This window comes from Lipotes vexillifer, unplaced genomic scaffold, assembly GCF_000442215.2.
Source record: "Lipotes vexillifer unplaced genomic scaffold, Lipotes_vexillifer_v1.1 scaffold1267, whole genome shotgun sequence".
Lineage (NCBI taxonomy): Eukaryota > Metazoa > Chordata > Mammalia > Artiodactyla > Lipotidae > Lipotes > Lipotes vexillifer.
The window spans coordinates 616,345-643,515 of NW_006790372.1; the positions used below are offsets into that span (position 1 = coordinate 616,345).

Sequence of the window (27,171 nt, forward strand, 5' to 3'; positions counted from 1 at the left end):
GATTGCCAAAGGATTTCTTTATTCTTAAAAATAAAATTTAATTGATTTTCAATAGATAATATATTCATTTTGTTCAAAATAAATTAACATAAAAAGGGTATACAATGAAAAAAATCTCCTTTCCACTGTGTCCATTAGCCACTGAGTTCTACATATTCCTAATGGGCATCCACTTATGTTATTTTCTTGTGAATATGCCCAAGAATTTTTTATGAATATGTGTGCAGATACAAATATATACATGCATATACACACATACACACTTTTACCTCCCTTTGTTTATAAACTGGTATCCAACACATTGTTTGACCTTTGTTTTTCACTTGATATACGTTGTAGATATCCCATATCAGTATACACGGAACCTCCTCATTTTTTATAACTGCACTGTATTATATTGTGTGTATAAACCATAACTCATTAAGCCAGTTCCCTATTGATGATCATTTAGGTGGTTTTCAATTTTTTGCTACCACAAACAGTGCTGCTATGATGTACAATTTAAATAGATTTTCTTTCCCCAATAAGGGATTATCTCTGTAAGATTACTAGAAGTGATTTTGCTGGATCAGAGCATACATGTATTTATATAGTTTTGTGGATATCGCCAAACTGCCACCCAGGAAGTTATATGATTTATCCTTGGTTCAGCAATGTACAAGAAGATCAATTTCCCTATAGCTTCACCCAATCCTATTATGAAACTTGGATTCTTGCCAATCTATTAGATGAAAAATGGCCTCTCAATGTACTTTTAGTTTGCATTTCTCTTATTAAAAATAAGATTGAGCATCTTTTCATTTCTGTGAACTGTCTGTTTATAACATTTGCCCATTTTTCTACTGGATTGTTAGTGTTTTCATATTTCACTGAGCTATTTATATTTTAGGGAGATTGCCCTTTATCTGTGTTGTGAGTTACAATTATATCCCACCAGTTTGTCATTTTCTTCGCTGGGTATGTGCATGTGTATGTGTATATTTATGTGTGTGTGTGTGTGTGTGTGTGTGTGTGTGTGTGTGTGTGTGTTTTGTTTATCAGAGGTCTTTTGTGGCATTTGGGTTTTGAATATTAAATGCCTTCCCCACTGTAAGAGTATAAAATAATTCTCCCATGTTTTCTTCCAGTATCTTAATAGTCTCACTTTTTTCATGTGAATATTTTATTGATTTCAATTCATCCTGGTATGGTTTGTGATGTAAGTTCCACTTTTTTTTTTCCAGCTGTCCTCACAAATGTGTCCCAATATAATTTTCCCCACTGATTTGCAATGCCACTTTCATTATATACCAAATTCACATCAATATATGGACCTGTTTCTCAACTTTTCATACTCTTCCAATGGTCTGGTTATTCAAATATCAGAACGAAACTATTTTAATTATTGACATCTTATGCTATATTTTTATATCTGCCAGTACTAGTGTCCCCTCATTGGTCTTTTTTTTTTCTTCAGAATTTTTCTCAATGTAACTAAATTGTTGAGAATTGACTTTTTTAATGTTGAATCCTATTATCCAGGAACATGGAATGCCTTTCCATTTGTTCCAGTCTTCCTTTCTGAACTTCAGAGGTGTTTTAAAATTTTCTTCTTATGAATCTTATACATTTCTTGCTCGGTTCATTGCTAAATATTTTATCTTTTTCTGCTATTGTAAATTTCACGTTTTCTTCCATTATGTTTTCTAACTGGTAGTTGTTGGTATATAAGAAAACTATTAATTCTTCATATTAATTTTATATACAGTTACCTTACTGAATTATCTTATTGATTATAGTTTTTCATTTAATTATCTTGGGTTTTCCATGCATACAGTCGTATTATTTGCAAATAATATGTTTTACCTCATTCTTTCCAATTTTTATACCTCTAATTTCTCTCTCTTATTTAGCCACGTTGGTTAGTTTGACCAGTATAGTTTTAAGGCATCCTTGTCTTATTTTCACCTTTAGTGGGAAGACACAAAAAGATTCACTGAACAAACAATTTTCTAGTTTTAAAATAGAATTAGATTTACTTTAATTTCCTTAGAGATGCATCTTTTGTGAAAAGAGTAGATTATTAACCATGTTTTAAAGCAAGGTGTGGTAGGCAGAATAATGCCCACCCCCTAAAGATGTCCATAACCTAATCCCCAGAACCTGTGAATATGTTAGGTTACATAGGTAAGCAAAATTAAGATTGCAGGTGGAATTAAAGCTGCTAGTCAGCTGGTTTTAAACTAGGGTAATTATTATGGATGATCTGGGTGGGCCCAGTATAATCATAAGGGTCCTTTCAATGTTGAAGAGGGAGGTAGAAGAGTCAGTGTCAGAGTGGTGCAATGTTAGAAAGATTCATTCAGCCGTCACTGACTTTGAACATAGAAGAGGGCCATGAGCAGAGGGATGCTGGTATCTTTGGAAGCTGGAAAAAGAAAGTAAATGAATTCTCTCCATAGAATCTCCAGAAAGTAACATAGCTCTGCCACTGAGACCCTTCATACCTCTGACTTCCAGAACTGTAAGATTGTATTATTTTAGGCCACTAAGTTTGTGGTAATTTGTAAGAGGAGCATAAGGAACTAATACATCAGGTAACCTTTTCTCCAAATAAAACTTTTCACGGAAGCCCCAAATAAAACAGATAAACATAGAGCTTCAGTGATTGAGGGAGGGTGGCATAGGCATAGAGGAACCTCCAGGGGAAATTCTAGGGTTGTAAGTAGAGTACTTTGAAAGCCACTTGTATAAAGCAAGATGTCCCAGTTTAATAAAAACTATCTAAAGGCTCAGATGGTGGCCTACTAGCTGTATGTTCCACTGAAATTCCTGCCTATTTGAGCAGAATTAGGTTTTCTTTATTTCCATTTTTAAAAGAAACTACATAGTAAAACTTAGTGAGGCAAGACTAAATTCTCAGCAATGCGGTTGTAACTAAAAATGGGTAAATAGATTAACAAACATGTGGGCAGCCTCTTTTGCATGGAGTCTATAGCAGAAGCTTGAAAGGAAAGTCTATGGTTTTCTTATTCCTTCTTAGCTCTGCCAGTAGAAAGTGTCTTATAAAACATAGCAAAGGTTTAAAACAGCAAACTCAAGAACAGCTCATATTTAGGCCCAGAGATGATGCAAGCAGATTGACACAATATAGAAACTGCCCAGATTTTCAGCTCTTATTTTGTTTATGCATAAATGATTTGGGGAATATCTATACTACTATTTCATCTTTCTTTTCTTGCATGCTTCATAATTAACTTTACAGGTATAAAGTTTCTTCTACATGTTAACAGTTTTCTTCTCAGTAAATAAAGGTGTTTCTTGTAGCATATGACTTACTTCAGTGCTTTCAGTCTCAATAATACATGATTCTTCCTTGGGTATGTAAGTTTCTCACTAACTTTCACAAAGGTTCACAAAAATTTGTCTCAGTTTACAGACTAAAATTAGTTATTTGAGGGCTATTTTTGAAGGAAAAATAACTAAATATGTTGTATTTTTCAGGGTAGTGATGGAATTCCAGGGCCACCAGGACCAAAAGGGATCAGAGTAAGTGATATTTGCTGTATCAAATGCTTTGTTGGTCAAAATAGAGAAAAAGCAAATGAAGTGTTATGAGGCAACTAGAAAAGACTCATATTGAAATGCAGAAAGAAAACTGAAGTCTTTAAAAAGTTAAATTTAAGAGTTTGTATATGTCTACAATTAGCCTTTCTCTAGTATTTTGATAGTTATCTTTATATATCCAGATGTCTGTTTAAACTAATGAAAGAAGACTTTTGGTTAATAGAAAGTGTTGAATTACAACAATTTTTCAATTTATTAAAAATATATATCATACAGGTGATTTAAAGCAGAACTTCCCAACCAGTGCGATCATCTCAGTCCTCTGGGTTCAGAGGGCTGATCAGTCACATCAGGCTGTGTACCCTCCCCGGGTACTAAATACAAATATTATAATTTTATTTGTGTATCTTGAAGAGAACAAGTTTGTGAAGCACTAGTTTAAACCGTTAGGTTAAAGAATAACTATTTTTGGAAGAATACAATATTTCCTCAGTTCTAAGATGTATGATTTTTCAAGTTTTAATGTTCTGGAAGTCAGGATGTGTCTCAAAATCGAAGTGCACATTTAGTGTAATTTTTCTGAAAAGCTTTTAGGTTGATATATACTTTTCAGTGTGTTTTAGATTTGGGAGGAAACTGTGATGTTTAAAAATAGTACTGGCTTTTGGAAAATCATATTTAACTTTTTGAGCCTCAGTTTCTTCATTTGTTAAATTGAAGAGAGTCAAACAACACAATCTCCAAGGTCCCTTTTAGCTCTGAAATTCTGTTGTCATGGATTGACAAGGTCCCTGAATTTGAATATAAAATATATGGGGGGTGGCATAGCATATTTATGTGTTACAAAGACAAACATTCTGATCTTCTGGATCTCCAGAAATTTAGTAGATGTACACATTTTATATAAATATTTAAAACATTCTGTTTGCTATCTACGTCTTAACAACATGTAGCTTGCCTTACGCGCTGCTTATGACTGGTGTGGGTAGGGCCCTGGAAAAGCAAGGAGGAAACTCAAAACCCTTAGTTTATTTTAGCAGACATGTATCTATGTATTTTTGTAATAACTGAATATCAGTATACTATTAAAGCTCTTCATAATAATCATATCTCTTAATAGCTATAGCTACCATTAACTGTGTTCTAAGCACTGTTGAAACTAGATAGCTTCAAAATAACAATATGCAAATAAACAAAACAACCATTTCAATTTTAATACTAATAATAGAATTCTTAAATGCCACTAATTATTTCTTTGCTTTTCTTTTTTTCCCCTTTGAATTGACTAATTTCAGTCAAAATATCATGTTTTAAAGACACTTGAAGTAATTCTCTTCTCTGTATGGTTACTGTCCACAACTTGCTGTACATTAGGTTCATTGGTCCCAGTTTGCTTTCAAGTTTTAATGATTTCCTTTTTACCGCTTTTTAATTTTTCATTATTTAAAACATTTACATTGTTCTATAAGACAAGGTATAGTCAGAGATGCTACCTATCCTTCCTTCCATCTCCCTATTCTCTTTCCTTCTTCCCCCAGAGGTAATCATTTTTATTATTTTCTGTTTATCTTTTCATTGTTTAGTATCGCTACCCTTGCTATAAAAAGTTAGTGTATTATATACACTACTTACACTTTGTTTCTTTTGCTTAACATTATATCCTGGAGATCACTACATATTTCAATGTACGGAGGTTTTGCTCATTCTTTTTAACAGCTGCATAGTTTTATATTATGCGGATGTACCATAATTTATTTAGTCATGTCCTTATTTATTTAGTCATGTCCCTATTTAGGTTAGAAACCTTTAGCTATAAATATGGTTATACGGACATTTCTAGACTTTAGCTATAATAATGCTTCAGTCAGTAACCTTGAATTTCATATTTTGTTTCATAATTTCTTGGGTGCCTTTGGGATAGATTCTTAGAAATGAATTTCTTCAAAGAGTAAATAAATGCATGTGTAATTTTGTTAGGTATTTCCAAATTTCTCTCCATGGTGTTTAAATCCCATTAGCAGTTGTATGAGAGTACCTTTTCCCCATAGCCTCACCTACAGAGAGTTTTGTCAAACTTGTATTTTTGCCAATCCTGACAGGGGAATTTGATGTTCTCAGGGGCAGATATATTTGCCACATACCCATACCCTGCTGAATTCAATATTCATCACAAACCTGGGAGAATCACTTTGTCTTTTAGAAAAGACCTTTCATCCACTAATTTGCCTGCTCCTACTAAGTGCAATAAAGGCAATGCTCCCTCAAATAGGATTTTTTTTCTATAGTTTTCTATAAAAGAGATTTTTAAACACATATAGGAGTTTTTTCTATAGTGTTTAAAAGAACGAGTGGTAATAATCAATGAAACACATTTTGTCCATTGCTGTTCTAAATGTAATTCTCATAATTCCCTTAGGTAGGATATTATTTTATTGTTACTGATTATTATTTGTTTCAAGGAATTTATTTCTTTTATAGGGTCCTCCTGGACTTCCTGGATTTCCAGGGACACCAGGTCTTCCTGTAAGTTGGATTTGGCTTCTTATTTTAAAATCCCTTAAAAAAGTAATCTAAGAAATATTATACATGTGTTATATCCCTTTTCAAAGGGAATGCCAGGCCATGATGGGGCCCCAGGACCTCAAGGTATCCCCGGATGCAATGGAACCAAGGTGAGATTTCTTTGACTTAATCTTAAGCAATATGCTTGATAAAAATAGACTTAAAAATTTCAAGGAATCAATATGAGGAATGTCAAAGAAGAGATATAGTAGCTTCATGTCTAGGACAGACATAGGATATGTTCTCAGTTAACATTTTCAATATATTGAAACATCAGTAATTCTTGAAGCTTGTGTAATTAGCTGGGATATTGCATTGGGTTGAAGATTACTTACCAAATCCTTTTTTTTGACTTTAGTGTAAAGTAAGATGAGAGTTAAAAAGGAATTAGGATATATATGTTTCAAATATTGTATTGGTTGTTAAGAGTAATACTTGTGAATGTCATTCATTAGCTTTGTCTTTTTTAAAAAACTAGGTACAGTTTAAGTTTTCAAATCTTTCATATTGTTAAAACTTCTTTACCTTGCCTAATAACTTCCTTAAGAAAAATCTTAAAAATCTATATGTAATATATCACATCAGTTTTTACCATAAACTATTAGTATGAAACCTGAAACTTCTCCATCAGTGAAGATAATGAATTTAACAAGTGAAAAAATAAAACTTCACATACTACAAACATCGTTTCCTGACCCACTTTTCTTATGTTTAGTCAATCCTAATTCCAACTATTTGGATTTAATATAAAGTGAGAGAAAGAAAAAAAAAGAGGAAAATCTGCTCTTTTTAAATGCTTACATATTATTGTTTCTGCTTCTTCTTCCCTCACTTTTCTCATTTTCCTATAGCTTAATGAAATATATTATTATTTTCTGTATATCCTTTTGGCATTTCCATTTTGCACATAATATTCAGTGAAACTATTTATGAAATACCCTAGATTTTTCTAACTAATGACATGTGTCATATTTTATATTAGGGCATATATTTAAAATAACCTGAAAAAACTATTTTGCATTATGGGAGGCCACGTTTTGTGATAATCATTGTAGTATATACTTGAAGGCAATAAAATATTTTTGCCTCCAGTATTTCTCCAAGTCGTTGTGACCCTTGCCAATAATAATAATAATAATAATGCCATTATTTATTATTATTATTATCATTTTGATTTGATTGTGGGTTTGTTTTGTGAGGCTTAGTTGTGTTCTTCATTTCTGCTTGGGGTGACCTTACAGTGATAGAACCAATGTGGAATTAGTTTGCATGGCACATTGCATGTTAAAGTAGGCTACATTTGTATGCCTATTCTGGTAATTTCTTTGGTTTTTGCCAGCACGCCTTGAGCAACACACCACTAGCCAGTTTTAATTTTGAAGACCAGATGTATCTACAATGAGTATAGTATGCTATGTGATTAAAGGGATCTTTTTCTTTCTTTTTGTTAAAGCAGCACCGTAGCAGATCTCATGATTAGCTTGTGTTTGAGGCCCCCAATTATGTGAGCAACAAAGTTTTTGAAAATGGATTTATTATGTATACTTTCAGATTAAATGGTTTCTTATATTTCTAACTACATAACTAATAGAGCAAACCCTAGAGATGGAGCCAGAATACATGGGTTGTTTTGTTTTCTGTCTTCTAAACTCAGTGTACAGGCCACTCCCTTTCTCTCTGGGCCTACTTTGTCCATGTGTAAAAAGTGGTGGAGAGAGGGATATTGGACAATAACTCAAAGGCACATAGCTGTAATCATTTTACTCTTTTAAGCCTCTGACGAGGATGTTTCTAAGATTACTATGGCATATAGGTATTTGAAAGGAGGTTGCATTGGGGTTCTTCTACAGCAATTTTAGCTTTTGTTTTCTAAACCAAATGTCCATATTAGTACTTTACAAAAGGGAGTGAGAAAAATTGGATGCCTAGAGAACATAATGACCTGCAATTGCTAGAACTATTGCTATTATTGTCCTTTTGGTGATATTAATGGCGTTCTTTCTTATCATCTTTTCCTCTTTACAAAAATAATTTGAAATAGTTTACGATGAAAGAAAAATGCAATAGGGCAGTTAAAATAAAAATCTATATAATACATGGGCAGGAAATTGGGGCAGATCATTAACTATTAAATGTGATGATGGCCAGGTATCTGTGGTATGATTGTCTCAAAATGGATTTGTCAAAGAAAATGACTAAGGTGGAAGATTTTTTTCTTTATTTCTGATTGGGATTGATGTGTAGAGATAAAAGTATCTTAGAAGGCTGAATTGATATGGTTAGTTGTTATTGAAGTAATTGGAAACTGAAGGCTAATGAATTTTTGGCAATCTGCTATGTTTCAAAATGGCTTTTACAGAAATCTTTTCAATAAGTCATTGTTTGTTGGTATAGCTATGCTTTGTTTTTTGTTCCTCACGCTCTTTATTTTTAACTCCTTCTAGGGAGAACGTGGATTTCCAGGCAGTCCCGGTTTTCCTGGTTTACAGGGTCCTCCAGTAAGTTATAAAATTTTGGATTATAACGAACACAGGAATTAACAGAAGAAGCAGAATTGTAGAAAGTGAGCTCAGTGCATTCATGTGGAACAAAGTAGTACATTTTGAAATAGTAAACTAGAAGAGGATTTTTAAATATAAATTTATTTATTTATTTATTTGTTTGTTTATTTATGGCTGTGTTGGGTCTTCATTGCTGCATGCAGGCTTTCTCTAGTTGTGGCGAGCAGGGACTACTCTTTGTTGCGGGGCGTGGGCTCTAGGCACGCAGGCTCAGTAGTTGCGGCTCGTGGGCTCTAGAGTGCAGGCTCAGTAGTTGTGGCACACAGGCTTAGTTGCTCTGCGGCATGTGGGATCTTTCCGGACCAGGGCTCGAACCCATGTCCCCTGCATTGGCAGGTGGATTCTTAACAACTGTGCCACCAGGGAAGCCCAAGAAGAGGATTTTTTATAAAAGAAGTTAGTAATACACGGAGCTCTCTGCTCTGTAAAACTAAAGATTCTGTGGTATTTAATATAAATGTCATCTCTAAGTATCTTAAGATACCTTGTACTCAGAATGATCTTACAGTAGTCTATTCAATTTGTGTTCTTTTGCTTGCTCCCCTCTCATGTATATAAAATAATCCCTTTTATTTTTAATAATAGGGACCTCCTGGGATCCCAGGTATGAAGGTAAGCATCTCATGTTGGGAAGATAAACATTTTGAATAAAATATTTAGGAAGCCTGCATCTTCAATCAGATAATGTCTCTAACTTCTGTCTTAAAATGGATGCTTCTAGAAGTTGTGCAGGTGCACATTTACGAGCTCTCCTTAAGTAGTCTCCTTTGTTCTCGTGGCTTTAAGTACCTTTTATGGGCTGATACACTTGCAAATGTGTATATCAGACTCATTTCTTTTTTGATACCTTCCTCATTACATTTTTAAAATATTTATTTATTTGGCTGCACAGGGTCTTAGTTGTGGCACGCGGGATCTTTGATTTTTAGTTGTGGCATGTGAACTCTTAATTGCGGCATGTGGGATCAAGTTCCCTGACCTGGGATAGAACCCAGGCCCCCTGCATTGGGAGCACAGAGTCTCAGCCACTGGACCATCGCAGTTGACCACCTGCTCCCTCTAGAAATATTCTTTCTCTCTGGCTTCTGAGACGCTACCTTTTCCTGATTTTTCTTATGCATCTCTGGTCATTCTGCAGTCTTCTATGCAAGCTCATGTTATTCTGTCCAGCAGGTATCAGGACACAGTCCTGACCCCTTCTTCTCTTCTATGCCTAGCAATATTATTAATGCTCATGTTATTGATTGTTGTCTAGTTATGGAACACCTACATTTCTTTGTCTAAAGTAGAATTTTCTTCTGTGTTAGATGCATGTATTAAACAGCCTTCCTGACATCTCCACTCAGATATCTCCCAGACATTCAAATTAACATGCTCAGAGTTAACCCAGACCCCCAAACGAACCTGTTCCTCCTGTTTTCCCCATCTCTAAAATTTGTATCACTATCATTTACACTTTTGCATGTATCAAAACCTGAGAGTTAGTATTTGCATTTTCTGCTTCTTCACACAGTTCCTCATTCCATGCTATCTCTAAATACTGTTAATTTTGCTTGTAAAATATATCATAGATTCATCCACTTTTATTCATTTCCACTGCCACCACACTAATCATAATGCCTCATCTGGACTAGGTAGTAGCCTCTTAACTAGTTTCTTTTTTCACACACCCTCACCTCCCAGGCTGATTTATTCTGTACAGAGCAGCCAAGAATGATCTTTTAAAAACGTAAATCAGTAATTTAATCTCCCTCCTTGTTATGAAGCACAGAACTTTTGGAGAAACCTTGAATCCCAGAAGAGAGATTTTTGCTGCCTCCATGGCTCCTAATGCCAGACCTGGCTCTGTTTCTGGTGTGGGACAGCAAGACAGAATATTTGATTTGAATGACGTGTTTACCAGCAAATAGATTGCCTTTCTATTGTATAATGTCATTTCATACCAAAAGATACAACAGTCCAAAAGCCGTAATCCTAAATAATATTGAGTCAGTATCAGTCAGGATACACTAAGAATATAAGAAGTTTCCGCATAATAAAGGACTCTCACAAAATGAAAAAAATTTAATCTCCCTCCTTATAAACCTTCAAGGGCTTTCCACTGCATCTAGGATACAGTTCACATTCTTTTCCATTGCCTGTAAGACCTGCATATTCTGGTCTTTGCCCCATATTCCAGCTGTATCATAAACCACTTTTCCTTTGGCTCACTGATCACACCTGTCTGCATTAAGTTATTTGAATGTGCCAAGCTCTTCTCTTTCTGGGTCCTTTGTTCATGCTGCTTACACTGCCTAATGCTCTTCCCCCATCTTCACCTGGCTGACTCCTTATTATCCTTTAGATCTCAGCATGAATGTTAACTTCATAGATTGCCCTTCTTTACTACCCAAACTAATTTCCTCCACTATTTCTTTTTTTTAGTTGAAATATATTTGATATATAACATTGTGTAAATTTAAGGTGTACAGCATGTTAATTTGATACATTTATATTTTGTAATGTGATCGCCATTGTAACGATAGTTAGCCCCTCCATCACGTCACATAATTATCATTTCTTTTTAGTCCTCCACTGTTTCTTTTTTTTTAAATTTATTTATTTTTGGCTGTGTTGGGTCTTCGTTTCTGGACGTGGGCTTTCTCTAGTTGCGGTGAGCGGGGGCTACTCTTCACTGGGGTGCATGGGCTTCTTATTGCAGTGGCTTCTCTTGTTGCAGAGCACAGGCTCTAGGCACACGGGCTTCAGTAGTTGTGGCTCACGGGCTCTAGAGCGCAGGCTCAGTAGTTGTGGCGCACGGGCTTAGTTGCTCTGCGGCATGCGGGATCTTCGCGGACCAGAGCTTGAACCCGTGTCCCCTGCATTGGCAGGCAGATTCTTAACTGCTGCGTCACCAGGGAAGCCCTCCACTGTTTCTTTATCATGTACCATGTAGTTTTCCTTTATAGTCCTAAACAGAAAATTTTGTCATCTTATTTGTTTATGCATTATGGTCTGAATTTCCCCAGTATATTATTAGCACAATAAGAACAGAAGTCTTGTTTATCTTCTTCAGTACAAAGCATCCAAAGCCTAACACAATTCTTGGCAAATATTTATATTTAATAAATGTTTTTAATGAATGAGTAACTAAAGTATGACAGGTTCTTAATAAATTGACTGTACTTCAGTGTACTCTGTCCACTTCCTCATTTTCCTTTAAAAGTTAAATTTATTCACGTTAATTACTGAGATCACCTAATCTTTGGGGACACTTCTGTGACAGATTGAAAGATCACTTTTTTGTGTTCTTGCCAGTTTTCATGTATCATAACTATTACTTACAATTTCCATTGATGATTTCTTTCAGGGAGAACCAGGTAGTATAATTATGTCGTCACTGCCAGGGCCAAAGGGTAATCCAGGATTTCCCGGTCCTCCTGGAATACAAGTAAGCATCTGGTGATTTTCTTCATTGCTATACTGATTAAATCAGACCACAGCATCACTTTTTTATCCTCAGTCTTTAATACTCTCTATTTTAGTTATAGAAATTATCACTTGAGGTTTGATAGATATTGCAGGTACCTTGTACGTGAAAATAAAAGTATTCTGGACCAGGGAGAATTTTAAGAAGCGCTGCTTTGTTCTTTTAACTCTCAGTCCAGTTTCCATGGAAATTTTTGTTTTGCGGTTTCGCAGCAGAAATAGGCTTCTATATTCTTATTCCTATGCTGTGGGGATCAGTAGGGTGGTAGGAGTAAATGGTCTGATTAAAAATAAAAATTGTGGGTTTCCCATTTAAGATATTAGAAGACATAATTTGTAACATTATCAGTTATATATAACATGAACATATTTTGAAAGCTAAAAGAATAAAATTTATACATAGTGAACATCAAGTATAATCTTCAGAAAAATAGTCATGTCAGCCTACACATAACATACATGGAGACAACAATAACTTTTGTGAATTTATAGATTAGGAAATTAATTTCTTGAGGTTTATTTTTCATGAAGATTGATCCCTTTGCCAAAAATAAAAATCAGTACTTTCTAGTATTTGATCACTAAGATACAATTTCAGGAACTTTTTTCATTAGCCACCTTCTCATTCCATACTTGACATAACCCATCCGTATGTTCTTAAGTACTCCCAATCTTTTATCTCTTATAAATTTGTATTATGTTATATTTGAAAATATCAGAATACATGCAAAATATATGTAGCTTATGAAGCATAACAACCAAATGAACACTTATGAGCCCAACACAGAGTTTAAGAACTAGAATATTACAAATAATTTTGAATCAACCTGTGGTTTCCTTGGCAGCCACATCCTTCTGCATTCTCCCAAGATGTGACTACCATCCTGGGTTTTCCATTGTTTCTTGAAAATAGTTTTATTATATATGCATATATCTTTAAACAAGAGTATTTAGCTTTTGAAATAATACGAAATTTATGTGTAGTTTTCTCCAACTTTTTCTATTTGATGTGTTAAGATACATCCATATTATTGTATGTGGCTGTAGTTCATTCAGTTTCACTTCCGTATAACAGTCCTCATTTGAATATACTAGAATTTGTTTCTCTGATCTCCTATTGTTGGATATTTGGGTTGTTTTGAGATTTTTTAAAATTACAGAATAATCCAGGATTTATACCTAGATATAAAATTACTAGATTTCAGGGCAGTCAAAATTTCAACTTCTTAAGATGCCAAATTGTGTTCCAAAACAGTTACATCATTCCCTTACCTTTTGTCCCAGTTATTCTCACTTCCCTCTTTGTCTTTAATCTTATTTATTTTTATTTTAAAATTAGAGAAGCCACCTTGAATCTAGTAGCCTTTCCCTTCCCATTTCTAGCATAAAAGCCCCACTAAATGCCCATCGTTATTGCTTTATATTTTAAAACTTCCTTACTATGTGTTTGTCCCACATTTGTTATGTACCACTGTAGAACATAAGTTTTCTAATGCACCCATTTTGTTTAGTTGAATTTCTTTATAGTTATTTAATGCTTTTATTCTTCTACATTTTAAAATTCTGCTTATAACACTGCAGAATTATAGAAATGTAGAACAGAATTCTGGCAACTGAAGTTAGAATTTCATCCATTTAGTTCTTTATACAATACAGTGAGAGGTTTTTTTCTCATCCTTTTCTTTACTTCCTTTGTAACAGGGCCCAGCTGGTCCCACTGGTATACCAGGGCCAATTGGTCCCCTAGGACCACCAGGTTTGATGGTAAGCTTGCTTCTGTAATTTCATTTCTCCTTTTCTTTTGATTTCTTTGACAAATGTTAATATTATTTGTATTACTTGAAAGTATAATGTATTTACAGTGTTCACGATCTATAGTTTTCTTAAATTTTCTTATGGGAGATTTTACAGTGTTATGGTGAACAATATATATGCTAAGTAATAGCTCCATTTTATAGATGGAAAAAATGAAGTACACAAAAGGAAAGATTTAAAATATTTTGTCAGTTCTGGCCATCTTATGAAGTCTTCTAAGGCAGTTCTTTAGTCACTTGATGAAATATGTTTCTTCAAGCTGTGGTTTGCTGTTAAAGAGGTATTCACAAAACAGGTATTCACAAAGAAATTGGCTCTCATTTCTTAAGGACCTGTAACAAAACAGTAGGATTGGTGAGGGTAGTGGATCACTGTGCAATGGGATAAGGATTGGTATTCCCCAGGAAAGAAGCAAAAACTTATAAAGACCCTGAATGTGCAACCAGTTCTCTTACTTTACTACCTGTATGGTCACTTACATTTTCTACTCTAATAAATTGTAAGTACTTTTACCCCTGAAATACTTAGATTTCATTCAAGTCATGTTTTAGACTTAGAGCTCTGCTGTTGCCCTCTTAAAAGGGCAAGAAAATTGTACTTCAGTCAAAGTAATTTCTCATATGCCACTCTATCGCTCATCTACCATATATTTAAGTGACAATTTTCATTATACCTTTATAGAGTGTACATTTTTGCTTGTGACAATTGGTCCTCTATTCATGAATGAAGGAAATAACGTTCGATAAATACTAGAAGATCTACCAGGAAAAGATTGTGATTTTGTCTTTTTTAGAAATCTTTGGGAGAGGATTAGAAAACCTCTGAGTTTAGTTTGTTTTAGTTGTAGGTGTCTTGCAAAACATGAGATTCTGGACCATGGCACTTTTTCCTAACTCTGTTATTTACAACCTTGGCGTACCCTAGGTGTATTGTTACACCTTGAATTTTGTTAACTCTTGTGACCACATAACAGATTCACTCTGTACTTCGTAATGTCCCTGCAATTAACCCTGATTCAACAGATGAAGCAAAGTCTTAGAAATGCCACCAAGGTACAATATGTAAATAAATGGGTCAGCTGACATCAAGAAGTGATATACTTGGGCAGACAAATGCCAATTTAACTTTTCAAACCTTGAAACGTTCTCAAATATACAAAGATTATATAAAATAAAACTGGACTAAAAAAATAAACACATGCTTTTTAGAACTAGACAGTTAATTGTCTTATGGTACCTAAATTTAACCTATAATTCTGATACGATAAATTTGATGTTTGTTGAGATTAATTTTTATATTGATTTTTGGCATGAGTGTTACTCCTCTGCCTCTACCCATCCTTGCATTTCTTCCCCCGCCCACTTGTAGCCTGTCATGAGAAGTCTCCACAATTATCTAGTTTCTTTAGATCAATTTAAATGTGTGTCTCTGACTAGAAAGCAATGAGAAAAAAAACCCCAGGAAATATTATTTTGAAGGGCTTTTTCAGTCCTCACTTTTTATGAAACCAACTAATTTTTAATATACTCATTAATATAACACTTTTTTCCCTTTTCTGTGTCTTTTATTCTTAGGGCCCACCTGGCCCACCAGGACTTCCAGGACCAAAGGTAGTTTTCTTTTTTTTTTTACCTCTTTTATTTGGTGTGCATTATTTTTGTTATTGTCAATGAGTTTTTAAATTGAAATCTCTCTCTTCAGGGGAATATGGGCTTAAATTTCCAGGGACCCAAGGGTGAGAAGGTGAGTAAAGAAGAAAGTTGCTTATTTAGCCCTCAGTTATTTCCTTTCATAGTCATTTGAACTTGTGGTTTTGCTTCCTGCAACTGTCTTAGCTTGCATGTTATATTATTGTCTGTTTAAACAATGAAATATCACTTTCTTATTTTATCTTGAAAACAGGGTGAGCAAGGTCTTCAGGGCCCCCCTGGGCCACCTGGGCAGATCAGTGAACAGAAAAGACCAATTGATGTAGAGTTTCAGAAAGGAGATCAGGTGAGTATGTAGGGAGGAAATCAATGAATATCTTGCTATGAAAGTAGCATTGCATTAAAATGCATTACAAGCTGGAATAAGGTTATATGTGAAAGTCCTTTTAAAATAACAAGGATTTGAGATAATTAAAATTTTAAAATAGCTTGATTGAGATATACTTTATATACCATACAATTCACCCATTTAAAGGGCACAATTACATATTTTTTTAGTATATTCACAGGGTGGTGAAACCACCACTACAATTTAATTTTAGAACATTCTCATGAGCCCCCTCCAGCAAAACCCCATACCAGTTAGTTATGACTCCCCATTTCTCCCCAAACTCTCGAGCCCTGGGCAACCACCAATCTAATTTTGGGCTCTGTAGATTTGCCTATTTTGGACATTTTGTATAAATGGAATCATACAATAATATGGTCTTCCCTGTCTGGTTTCTTTTACTTATTATAATGTTTTCAAGTTCATCCATGTTGTAGCATGTATTGGTACTTTGTTCTTTTTTATGGCTGAATAATATTCCTATGTGTGTATATTCCACATTTTATTTATTAATTCAACAGTTGATGGGCACTTGGATTTTTCTCCATTTTTGGCTATTATGAATAATACCTTTATATACAAAATTAAGTCATGGTAAGATAGATTGTCATTGTTTTAGATGACTCTACATTTCACTGATATGCGGGGAGAAAGATGGTATTACTCTATAAAATCTTGTCGTTTTTAGAAATAATTTTCTGATACATTGCTTCTACTAGAGTAGATGAGGGGATCAAGCACATCTTTTATAGAATAGTGGCTCACCCTTCAATAGAGTGTGTGCACTGTTGTTTCACTTAAATGCTAATAAGAAAGTTAATAGAATAAAGGAAAAATTATACTGAAACTCTACCATCAATATGTATTGGGCCACTTAAATCTTTGCCAAAATGTATGTGTGTTATATAGCTCCCAAACCTCCAAGTTTTAGGTACCCTTACTTTTTATAAAATATTTTATAAGAATAAAATATCATCAATACTTTTGGAACTTCCCTGGTGGTGCAGTGGTTAAGAATCTGCCTGCCAATGCAGGGGACATGGGTTCAAGCCCTGGTACGGGAAGGTCCCACATGCCATGGAGCAACTAAGCCCGGGTGCCACAACTACTGAGCCTGTGCTCTAGAGCCCGTGAGCCACAACTGAGTCTGCATGCCACAATTACTGAAGCCCGCACATCTAGAGCCTGTGCTTCACAACAAGAGAAGCCACCGCAATGAGAAGCCCTAGCACCGCAACGAAGAGTAGCCCCCGCTTGCCGCAACTGGAGAAAGCCTGCGTGCAGCAACAAAGACCCAACACAACCAAAAATAAAATAAATAAATAAACTAAAAGAAAATCATTAATACTTTAATTTGAAGTGTTTTCTTGCTATTTACCTCAAAACTTGGCTTGTCCTAAAAATTAGCTGAAATGAGCAAAGATGGCTCTAGATTTTTTGCCTAGTAGATTTCAACTTTGAATTTGAAACATCTTATTGTCTTTGGTTATATTATATGAGTTTATAGTTCGGCTTGTTAAAAGTGTTCCTAGCTAGCTCTAGTACTAACAGTATTTATATTGCTTTCCTTCTCCCTACTACTGCATAGGGACTTCCTGGTGACCAAGGGCCTCCTGGACCTCCAGGGATACGTGGTCCTCCAGTAAGTAACCTAAAATTCTTTAGCATCATTTAATGTAAATTGATATTGACACATAGTACTCCATGAACCAATGTAAAATTACTTTTGTGTGTACAGGGTCCTCCAGGTGGTGTGAAAGGTGAGAAGGGTGAGCAAGGAGAGCCTGGCAAAAGAGTAAGTGTTACGGCTACTAATACTCTTTGCAAACAATTTTAAATGTGTCTATGTGAGTGTGTGCGCCTGCCGGTGCACATGCACATGTATGTCATTTTCTTTTTTTCCTCTTAAATCCTGCTTTCATTGCCTCAAAATGTCATGACTGACATATTCATTTATTTATTATAACACTGAAGTCCAAAAAGTCTACTTAAGAGAGTCCCAGGCAGGAAAAAGCTTGTTATATTCTTTAACCTTATATTTCCAAATAACAAATATATATTCTTACATTTCCTTGAATCCTATAGGGTAAACCGGGCAAAGATGGAGAGAATGGCCAACCAGGAATTCCAGTGAGTATTTAAAGTCTATCCCTTCCCTCAAAAAAAAAAAAAAAAAAAAGGCAACATTTGTACATGTTGGTAAAGAAGCAGGATAGCAAAGAAGCTTGGCTTTGGACGTAGTTTAAATGAATGGAAATTTTGCTTTCTTTCTTTTCTGAATGTGAATTTGAAATTTCTCTGTTTTTCAAGACAGATTTTTGTCAGATTTACTGAGATATAATTTGTATACAGTAAAATGAACCATTTTTAGTGTACAGTTCTGTGTGTTTTGCTAAACACGTACAGTTGTGTAACGACCTCCATAATAAAAAATAGTTCAGTTCCCTCAAAAGTTCCCTCACGACCCTTTGTAGCTATTCCCTACCCTTCCCCAAAGCCCCTGGAAACAACTGATCTGTTCTCCATCCCTATAATGCTGCCTATTCCAGAGTGGCATATAAATGGAGTCATATTGTGTATAGCTTTTTGAATCAGAATTCTTTCATATAGCATAACGCACTGTACTGTATATCAGTAGTTCATTAACTTTTAATTGCTGACCATTATATGGTTATATGGATGTACCAAGGTTTGTTTATGCATTTACCCATTGAAGGATATTTTGGTTGTTTCCGGTTTTGGCCATCATGAATAAACTGCTATAAACATGCCCATACTATTTTTTGTGTGAATGTAAGTTTTTTCAGTAAAAGTTTTGACATATAATTCTAATTGCTACCCAAAAAAAAGAGGAAAATAAAATATGCAAGTCCAGGAACACTATTTCAGGCAGCCTGTTTCAAGAGTATCCACCATAGATGTTAAAAGAGGTTTTCCAGGACAGATAGAAAATTTCATGAAATTTGGAGACTATTCTGAAGGAAAGGGAGCATTCTTAACAAGACTGGAAGTTATAAAGTCAGATAAATTGATTTCCAGATGATTTTCCTAAACAGGCAGTCCTCAGCTTATAAACTCTAGATTCACCAATGGCGTAAACATATAAAATGGCATAAGGTGGGGTTAAATTCAGGGCCCCAGTTACTGGCTTCCTTTGGAACAGTGATTTAGGCAGCCATGATGTTCAGCATTTCCCTCTGATTGTTTTTGACTGATATCCCCAGGGAAAACGCTTTTCTCTGTTTGCACTGGGAGAACTAAAATTAGGTCAAATAAACATAGCCATGCAAGTGGGATCTTTTTGGGAACCACCAGACAGGTCAAAAATGACAATTCTCTGGGAATGGGGCTTTGAAGAAGCTTCAACCTGGTTCTTTCCCTTCCAGTTGCTGCTGTGCTGCTGGTTTTTACCTTGATTGTGAGCTGTTGGTTTTCAAGGCTACTGCGGAGCTGAGGAAGTGTGATGGGAATAGAGCCACAAACCTCTGTGTTCTCACCAAGATTCAATCTTTTATTTTTTTTCAAGAAACACTTCCTGGATTGCTGCAAGCCTTTGGTTAATTTCTAGAGTTCTAAAAAGGTTGACTCTGACCATTTTTGCAAGTGTCCTTGTTGCTTTCATGGAGGAGAGGATTTTTGGAGGTCCTAATTACTCCACTATTTTTGCTGATGTCACTCTGTCTTCCATGTTTTAAAGGGTTTGCCTGGTGATCCTGGTTACCCTGGTGAACCAGGAAGGGATGGAGAAAAGGTAAGAATTTTAACACTTTGAAGTGACTGGTTTTATTCCAGTTAGTACAATCCTTTTCTTGCCCAAGTTTGAGTTATAAATGAAAAAATTCTAAATAACTAGCTTTTGTATTCAAAACATACCTTCTTTATCCATCTTTTGGTGTTGCTCCCTTTTCTGTTATACCAGTTCCTCTAAATTTTCACTCACTATCCTAAATCACAGTCCATGTGATATACATGGAGACATGTTTAACTTTAGCATTTCCATTGTTAAAAGTTGATGCCTTTGCTTTGAGCATGTATTGGCAAAACTTTTGTTCTCCAGAAAGAGGATTCAGCACTATTTTAGTCAGGTCCTCATACTAAAAAGGCTTATATAGTTGTGAATTTAGAATGTTGCCACTAAACATTTCCATTCTCTATGCAGTTATTGTCTGGAATTTGTGGCTAATTCTTTGTTGTTTTTTTCATTTGGCTATGCAGCCTGACTGAAGTCATTTATTTAGCAGCCTATTTTAAAAGTGACTTTGAAAGAATGTATGAAGCACACAGTTCTCCTATTTATAGCAAATCACAAAATATCCAGTTTTCCAATCTCTCTGATCTTTAATTGCTTTCTATGAAAACCAAAACTGAAAAGCTTTGTTCTGCAGGCAAGGAGGGAAAGGTGTTACAAACTTGAATGTACCCAGAGGGCACACATTTTAATGGTGGTTTATCTCTAAACTAGATCCAAGTTCTAGCTTGGCTTTAGAGGCACAGCTAGAATAAAGGAAGATAATAAATACTCAGAGAATAGAATTTTGTTTTTCTAGTGTAAGTAAAGTTATAGGATAGAGTATCTTCTTTAGCTAAAAGGAGTTTATAGATAGATGAAAGGTTCCTATGAACAAGTCTAGAATGAGAACAGAGGTGTGAGAGAGATATCTATTCTTGGGTCTTGCCCAGTAGAGTAACAGTTGAATACTGTGTTCTTCAGCTGTTGTAGCTACTGGTTAAGGGTAAACAGTTTTGTCTGAATTTGTCTTTCATTAGATTCTAAGAGCAAAGTCACAAAAGTAATTATGATTTATTAACTGTTCCTGATGATAGTTAAGTCCATCAGCTCTAAAATATCTGTCACTGATGGAAATGACACTAAATTTATGCCACTGACAAGTTTTTTGAAAAGGAACATGGCTAAATGTAAAAAACAAAAATGTAATGATTATAGCTGATTCTAGTGCTACAAGTTTGTAAATCAGCATCTTCTTTATAGAGTATTTATAGTTTGCTGGAAAATAGGAATCTTAAAATCAAAGGATGTTACAGCTAGACATACCTTAGAAGTCTGGTCTATATATAAGGCAGAAAAGTTAATTGATTTAGTCAGCATCAATAGAGCTTGTAAATCTGAGACAACATCACAGGTCTTCCTAGGCTTAGCTAAGTACTGTTTCATTACCTCATTTTGTATTTCTCTTTGAGATATTTTATTATGGATTTCTGGGTCTTTATGAAACATAGTTATCTGTTATATCTTTGAGAAAATTGATGTTTTCATGTGATTTTTACTAACCTGTTTTACAATTGTATTAAACAGGGCCAAAAAGGTGACATTGGCCCAACTGGGCCTCCTGGACTTGTAAGTTTTTTGTTTCAGTTTTTATTTATTAACTTTATTAGTGCATTTTAATTTTCATGTTTTAATTATATACTCCGTAACTTTTCCTCATAGAACACAAAATTCCAAGATCAACTTTTCCTGGCTTAAAAGTCTTTATATCCAAAACTTCAGTGATGTTGACCTCAAAGTCTTTGTATTGTTCTGCCTGTATATTACTTCTCCATAATAAAGGTCCAAAATTACGGCATTAGGTTGTTTTGCATCATGATTGCCAAATCATTTCTCAAGTAACCAGCAGGTGGTGCAAGTGTTGCTTACAAAGTTTCAAAAAAAGAAAGTGTTGAGGAGCTAGGGGATTGGTCCTTTCCCCTGCAGAGCTCAGGGGAAAGATGGATTTGGTCTTAATAGGTTTTCTCAATTTGTAATTGTCTGATTCACACCTCTTTCTTCCCTGAGTGTGTGCTTTCTAGGAGCTCTTAATCAGAAATGTAGGAAACTGCTCTGTAAAAGAATAGTTGAGGGGTTTACAAATCTTCTGTCATGTTTGCATTCACCATGAAATTCTAGTCAAATATATTTTCACTCTTATTAAGAATAAAATGTCACTGTTGCAGTTGACATATTGGTTTTCCTATCATTGAAATTTGCTAAGACTCTTGACTTTAGGCTGCACTGAAGCTGCAAAGGGTCAAGTGCCATAAAACCTATATGTTCAGACACTTGAATAACATTAATTATTTTTGTCCATAGTGAGTATCAGATATTGATACTTGGTACTTTACCAAATCTAATGAGGAGGTACTTAAAGAAGATCTTAGACAATTTTTATTCACTTTCATTTTAAAATCAGAGTTTTACTTCTCTAAGAAGCAATTTCTCTGAAAAATGAAATAAAATTTTGATGAACATCAGAAGAAATGGCAATTTTGAGAGTGCAATCCAATCCAACAGCTCACTTCCCCTTTTGAACTACTATCCCAATTCTAGGTCCCACAAATTTCAATGTCCATTTGTCTGAATATTTCTTATATCTAAAAGGGCCAGAATAAATATCTCACTTTGCCAATAGGTGATGATTCCTGTCTCAAACTGATAGTTTCTTAAATGTAAAGCTTACTTTACCTTTATAGCTCTATGAAGTTAATTTATTTATATTTAGATTATTTAATGTAAAATTATTTAGGCATAAGGGTCTAAGAAGATAGAAAGGGAATGATCACCTAGTTGATTTTAATTAATAAAGCCTTCCTGGTAGAGATGTGTTTTCTTTTTTTTTTCTTTTTTTTTTTTTTAAGAAGAAGAAATAAATATGGGTTGACAAAGAGAAAGATTGGGGGAAGGCATTATAGATGTTTAGAATGGCATATTCAAAGGCAAAAGCAGGAATCTGCAAGATGCATGAAGTGGTTATAATCAGACCTCGCTCTCCTAAAAGGTCATTCAGGACATGAAACAGGTGAGAGAGGTATTGGGAGTAAGAAGTAACTTGACAGAGTCCAGGGTTAAAAGTGACATCAGATATAGTAAGAAGTAGTGAACAATTTTGAATCCTTTAACAGGAGAAGTAACACAGAAAAATTGGTTCTTGAGGAAGTGTGTCCAAGTAGTAGATTTGGATTAAATGGGACAAGCTCAGAGTTGCTTCTGTTAGTCCAAGTGTAAGGTAAGGATAGACACTGTTGCAACAAGAAAGAAGGGGACACGTTGGAGAGATGTTTTTAGTAAAGAATTATCAGGCTTAGGTGATTGGAATGAATCGAATGTGAATTATAAGATAAGAGACATCAAACATAATTCTAGCCCTGTAAGTCTGGGGCTCAGGAGAGTGGTAATATTAGTACTGGCATTGAACATTTTCTAATCTGTTGAAGCATAGAAGTAATATAGAATATAACTCACAATCTTCGCAAGTAGTCTTGATGATTTTGCATGTGAACACTTTGTGACAGTGATACACTGTAATCATATATAGCTGCTAGGTTATTTTCAGAAGAACAAGTCTCTTCCTCTTTGAATTCCTTTATTTTTTTCTTTCATAATAAAGGTAATTCCTAGGCCTGGAACTGGTGTAACTGTAGGAGAAAAAGGAAACATTGGGTTACCTGGCTTGCCTGGAGAAAAAGGAGAGCGAGGATTTCCTGGAATACAGGGTCCACCTGGCCTTCCTGGACCTCCAGGTAAAAGAGACTGTGCTGTACTTAATAGCCTTGAATTTATAGTATCTTTACTAATCCAAGTATACAGTATTATCATACTAGTTCCAGGGTGAGCATGGCAAGGAAGACAGAGGTATTTTTTAATTGACAGAAACTTCTCGACTCTTACTGTAGCTTTTCTTACCTGTTTTCTTACCAAGTTTCTTACCTGTACTTTAAAAAAAAAAAGAAAAAAGAAAAGTTACTTGAATAGTGTCCTTTTACCCTAAAAAAATACCATTTCTACCTTTTGTTATTAATAAATTACACCAAACAGTACTGTGATCCAAAAATTAATCATTATACCTTTCATGCTGTTATGAAAGGGAACATTGTGCTAATAATGCCTAGTTATATAATATTTACTGTACTTTTATATAGGAAATAGCACTATCCACTTAGAATTCCAGAAACATCTACCTAGAAATCCCCATGGTGATTTTGCTGTGCAGTAAAATCTTGGAGCTCAATACTGAGTTTTATATCATTCCTTTGTTGAAGATACACAGTATAGTAGAGCATTTCTAATTTGGCCACAAACTGAGCAGTACCCTTGTTTAGCATGTTTATTTGGATGTTCTGTGAAATGAGGTGATAGTAAGGATTTATGTAAAATTTGAAAAAAAACATCTACAGTATCTGTCACACATACATGTATAATAAATTATGGTTACTTTTCCTTCAAAAATATTTGGCTAATGAAATATTAACATGATGAGATGAGTGACACTCGGTGTTCCTCCCAAGGAGAAAGAGAATAAATTGTGGGTCCCATTTTGCTCTAAGTATGCACTTTGGATTTCGAACTTCAAGGTAATGGACTAAACACATACTGTGTCTGGAAAATTGAGATAAGGAATTCTCCAAGGATGTAGCAGAAAAGTTAAAGTGTTAGATAGTATGAAATAAAATTTAAGATGCACAAAGGATAAACCTAGAAGTCCCAAAATCCAGCATGAAGGAGTTCAAGGAGAGAATAGGACAAGAAGCAGTATTTGAAAAATTAATGGCTGAGAACTTCTATCTATTAAAAAATGATTCCCCGTGAAAAGGCATATGAATTACAAAGCAAAAGTAAAATAATAATACAAAAATACGTAACTAGACACATTTTAGGGACATTTTAGAATTTAAGGATAAAAAGAAATTCTTAAAAACTGAGAGCAACGGCAGATCACCTACAAAACAGTGAGAATAAGAGGAAGATAATGGAGCACATTTTCAAAGTAATAAGGAAAAATAACTATGAATTTGAGATTCTATATTACATCAAACTATCATCCTAGTGTGAAGATGGGATGCTTAGAAAACTTACTACCTCCAGATCTTCTCTGAAATAGTTACTGGAGGTTTTACTTCAAGAAGAAGACAATGAATTCAGGATGAAGTTGGCGGTGGGGGTGGGTAAGATACAAGAACCAGTGGTTAGGAAAGATATTGATAAAGTATTTTAAGTCTAAATAAGTATGGATCATAAAAAATAACAGAAGTATTTTAAGTAACAATATGGAAGTATAATTGTACACATGACTAACACAGGATATGGACGTACAGAGAGAATGGGGAAGTGAATGATGAGGTTTTTTGTCTTGTTAGAGGGAGAGAATATAAATATTATTAACTCTCTAAGTTTTTTTGAAAAATATGAGTTTTAGTACATAGGTGAAACATTTTAATAGTAACCACTAGAAAAGAATAGAAATAATATACATTACTTACTTGTTGAGGAAAGAAGATGACCCAAAAGCTGGATCTATGTCACACAAATTAGGATTGGGACAAAACAGACACAGATAAACCTGAATAAATAGAAAACAATAAATAAAATTACAAGAAGAAGTTAAAAATAAATTAGCAACTCCAATAAATGTGAAAGGGCTAAACACTGATTAGTAGACAAAAACTAAAATAAAATTAGAATAAAAATATCTGTATGCTGTACACAGTAGACATATCTAAAGTAAAACAACATAGAAATTTTGAAAATAAAGCAATGGCAAGATATTAAGCAAATGCTATGTAAAGGAAAGCTGGTTTAGCAATTCTAATACAGGATGAAATAGAATTCAATGAAAAAATGCATTAAAAAACAGATATTTCACGTGGATAAATAGACAACTTATACCACAGTGATATAAAGGTCACTAAACTTATGCATCTAAAAATATAGCTTTGAATATGTAAAATGAAAACTGATAAACTACAAGGGATAATTTGGCAACTCCCCAATATATCAAGTAAGTGAAAAATAAAAAGGATATAAATGATTTGAGCAACACAATTAAGCTGTATTTATGGGGGAGAGAGAAAAACTGTGTGTGCAGCAGAGAATGTACATTCTTTTCAAACACACACGAAGCATTTATAGAAATTGACTCTATTAGACCAGAAAAAATCTTTTAAAATTATATGCGGGCCATGCTCTGTGACCACAGTGAAGTGAAGTCAGAAATTAACAACAAAAAGCACCAAATATTTGTATATTAAAGTGCATATTTCTAAATAACTGTAGAGGTAAAGAGAATGCAGAAGTGGAGATGATGAACTACTAAATGCTAAATAAACAACCTCGTATCAAAACTCATTGTACCCTTAATTTATCACAAAATTAGAGGTACTGAAAATAAATGAGCTAAGTTGGAAAAATAATAAGAAATAAAACAAGCACATGCCATTTGCAGCAACATGCGTGGACCTAGAGATTGTCATACTGAGTGAAATAAGTCAGACAGAGGAAGACAAATATCATATGATAGCACTTATATGTGGAATCTAAAATAAGGCTACCAATGAACTTATCTACAAAACAGAAATAGAGTTACAGGTGTAGAAAACAAGCTTATGGTTATCAGGGGGCAAAGGGGGGGAAGGATAAATTGGGAGATTGGAATTGACATATACACACTACTATATACAAAATAGATGACTAACAAGTACCTACAGTATAGCACAGGGAACACTACTCAGTACTCTGTAATGGCCTATATGGGAAAAGAATCTAAAAATGAGTGGATATATGTATATGTATAACTGATTCACTTTGCTGTACATCTGAAACTAACACAACACTGTAAATCAACTATACTCGAATACAAATTTTAAAAAAAAGCACAAGCAAAACAGATGGAAAAACTTGAGAAAGGTAAAAATAAAATATGATCAAAATAAAGGGAAGAGAAGGCACAAATAAAATCAGTAAAGAAAAAAGATTATTACCATAAATACAATTAAAATTTTTAGATTGCAAGAAAACTATAAAACAATGTCAATATATTTTAAATTCTAGGTGAAATATACATTCCTCATGAAACAGAAAACATAAAGTAATAAAATTTTCCCGAGAGAGTAGGACATCTAAGTAGATCAATTACCATAGAAGATTTTGAAACGTTAATGGTCTCCATGAAAGAGCATTGGTTTTGTGGGTGGTTTTATAGAGTTTTATGGATGAAATCTACCAAGTTCTTGAGCAGGTGATTCTCATAGTTTATAAACTTTTTCAGAACTTTTTTTTAAAAAGGAAATTCAGTTTAGCAGTATCAATACCAAACCACCAAGGAGATACACTGGAAATAACTATAGTTCAATATCATTTATGAATGTGGAAGTAACAATCTTTTTTTTTTTTTTTTTTTTTTTTTTTTTGGTT

At 34.3% G+C, this 27,171-nt stretch overlaps 1 protein-coding gene across 2 annotated transcripts in view; it reads left to right on the plus strand.

The window, feature by feature from the left end:
* The window catches only part of COL4A5 (collagen type IV alpha 5 chain), a 230,567-nt gene that overhangs the window by 117,613 nt on the left and 85,783 nt on the right, over positions 1-27,171 (plus strand). For both annotated transcript variants that reach the window (XM_007463668.1, XM_007463667.1), the window contains exons 4-19: positions 3,484-3,528; positions 6,025-6,069; positions 6,156-6,218; positions 8,553-8,606; positions 9,255-9,281; positions 12,019-12,099; positions 13,839-13,901; positions 15,527-15,562; positions 15,654-15,695; positions 15,855-15,947; positions 17,578-17,631; positions 17,728-17,784; positions 18,075-18,119; positions 19,687-19,740; positions 21,304-21,345; positions 23,372-23,504. In XM_007463668.1, the coding sequence (XP_007463730.1) occupies positions 3,484-3,528; positions 6,025-6,069; positions 6,156-6,218; positions 8,553-8,606; positions 9,255-9,281; positions 12,019-12,099; positions 13,839-13,901; positions 15,527-15,562; positions 15,654-15,695; positions 15,855-15,947; positions 17,578-17,631; positions 17,728-17,784; positions 18,075-18,119; positions 19,687-19,740; positions 21,304-21,345; positions 23,372-23,504 (934 nt within the window). The remainder of the gene's footprint in view (positions 1-3,483; positions 3,529-6,024; positions 6,070-6,155; positions 6,219-8,552; positions 8,607-9,254; positions 9,282-12,018; positions 12,100-13,838; positions 13,902-15,526; positions 15,563-15,653; positions 15,696-15,854; positions 15,948-17,577; positions 17,632-17,727; positions 17,785-18,074; positions 18,120-19,686; positions 19,741-21,303; positions 21,346-23,371; positions 23,505-27,171) is intronic.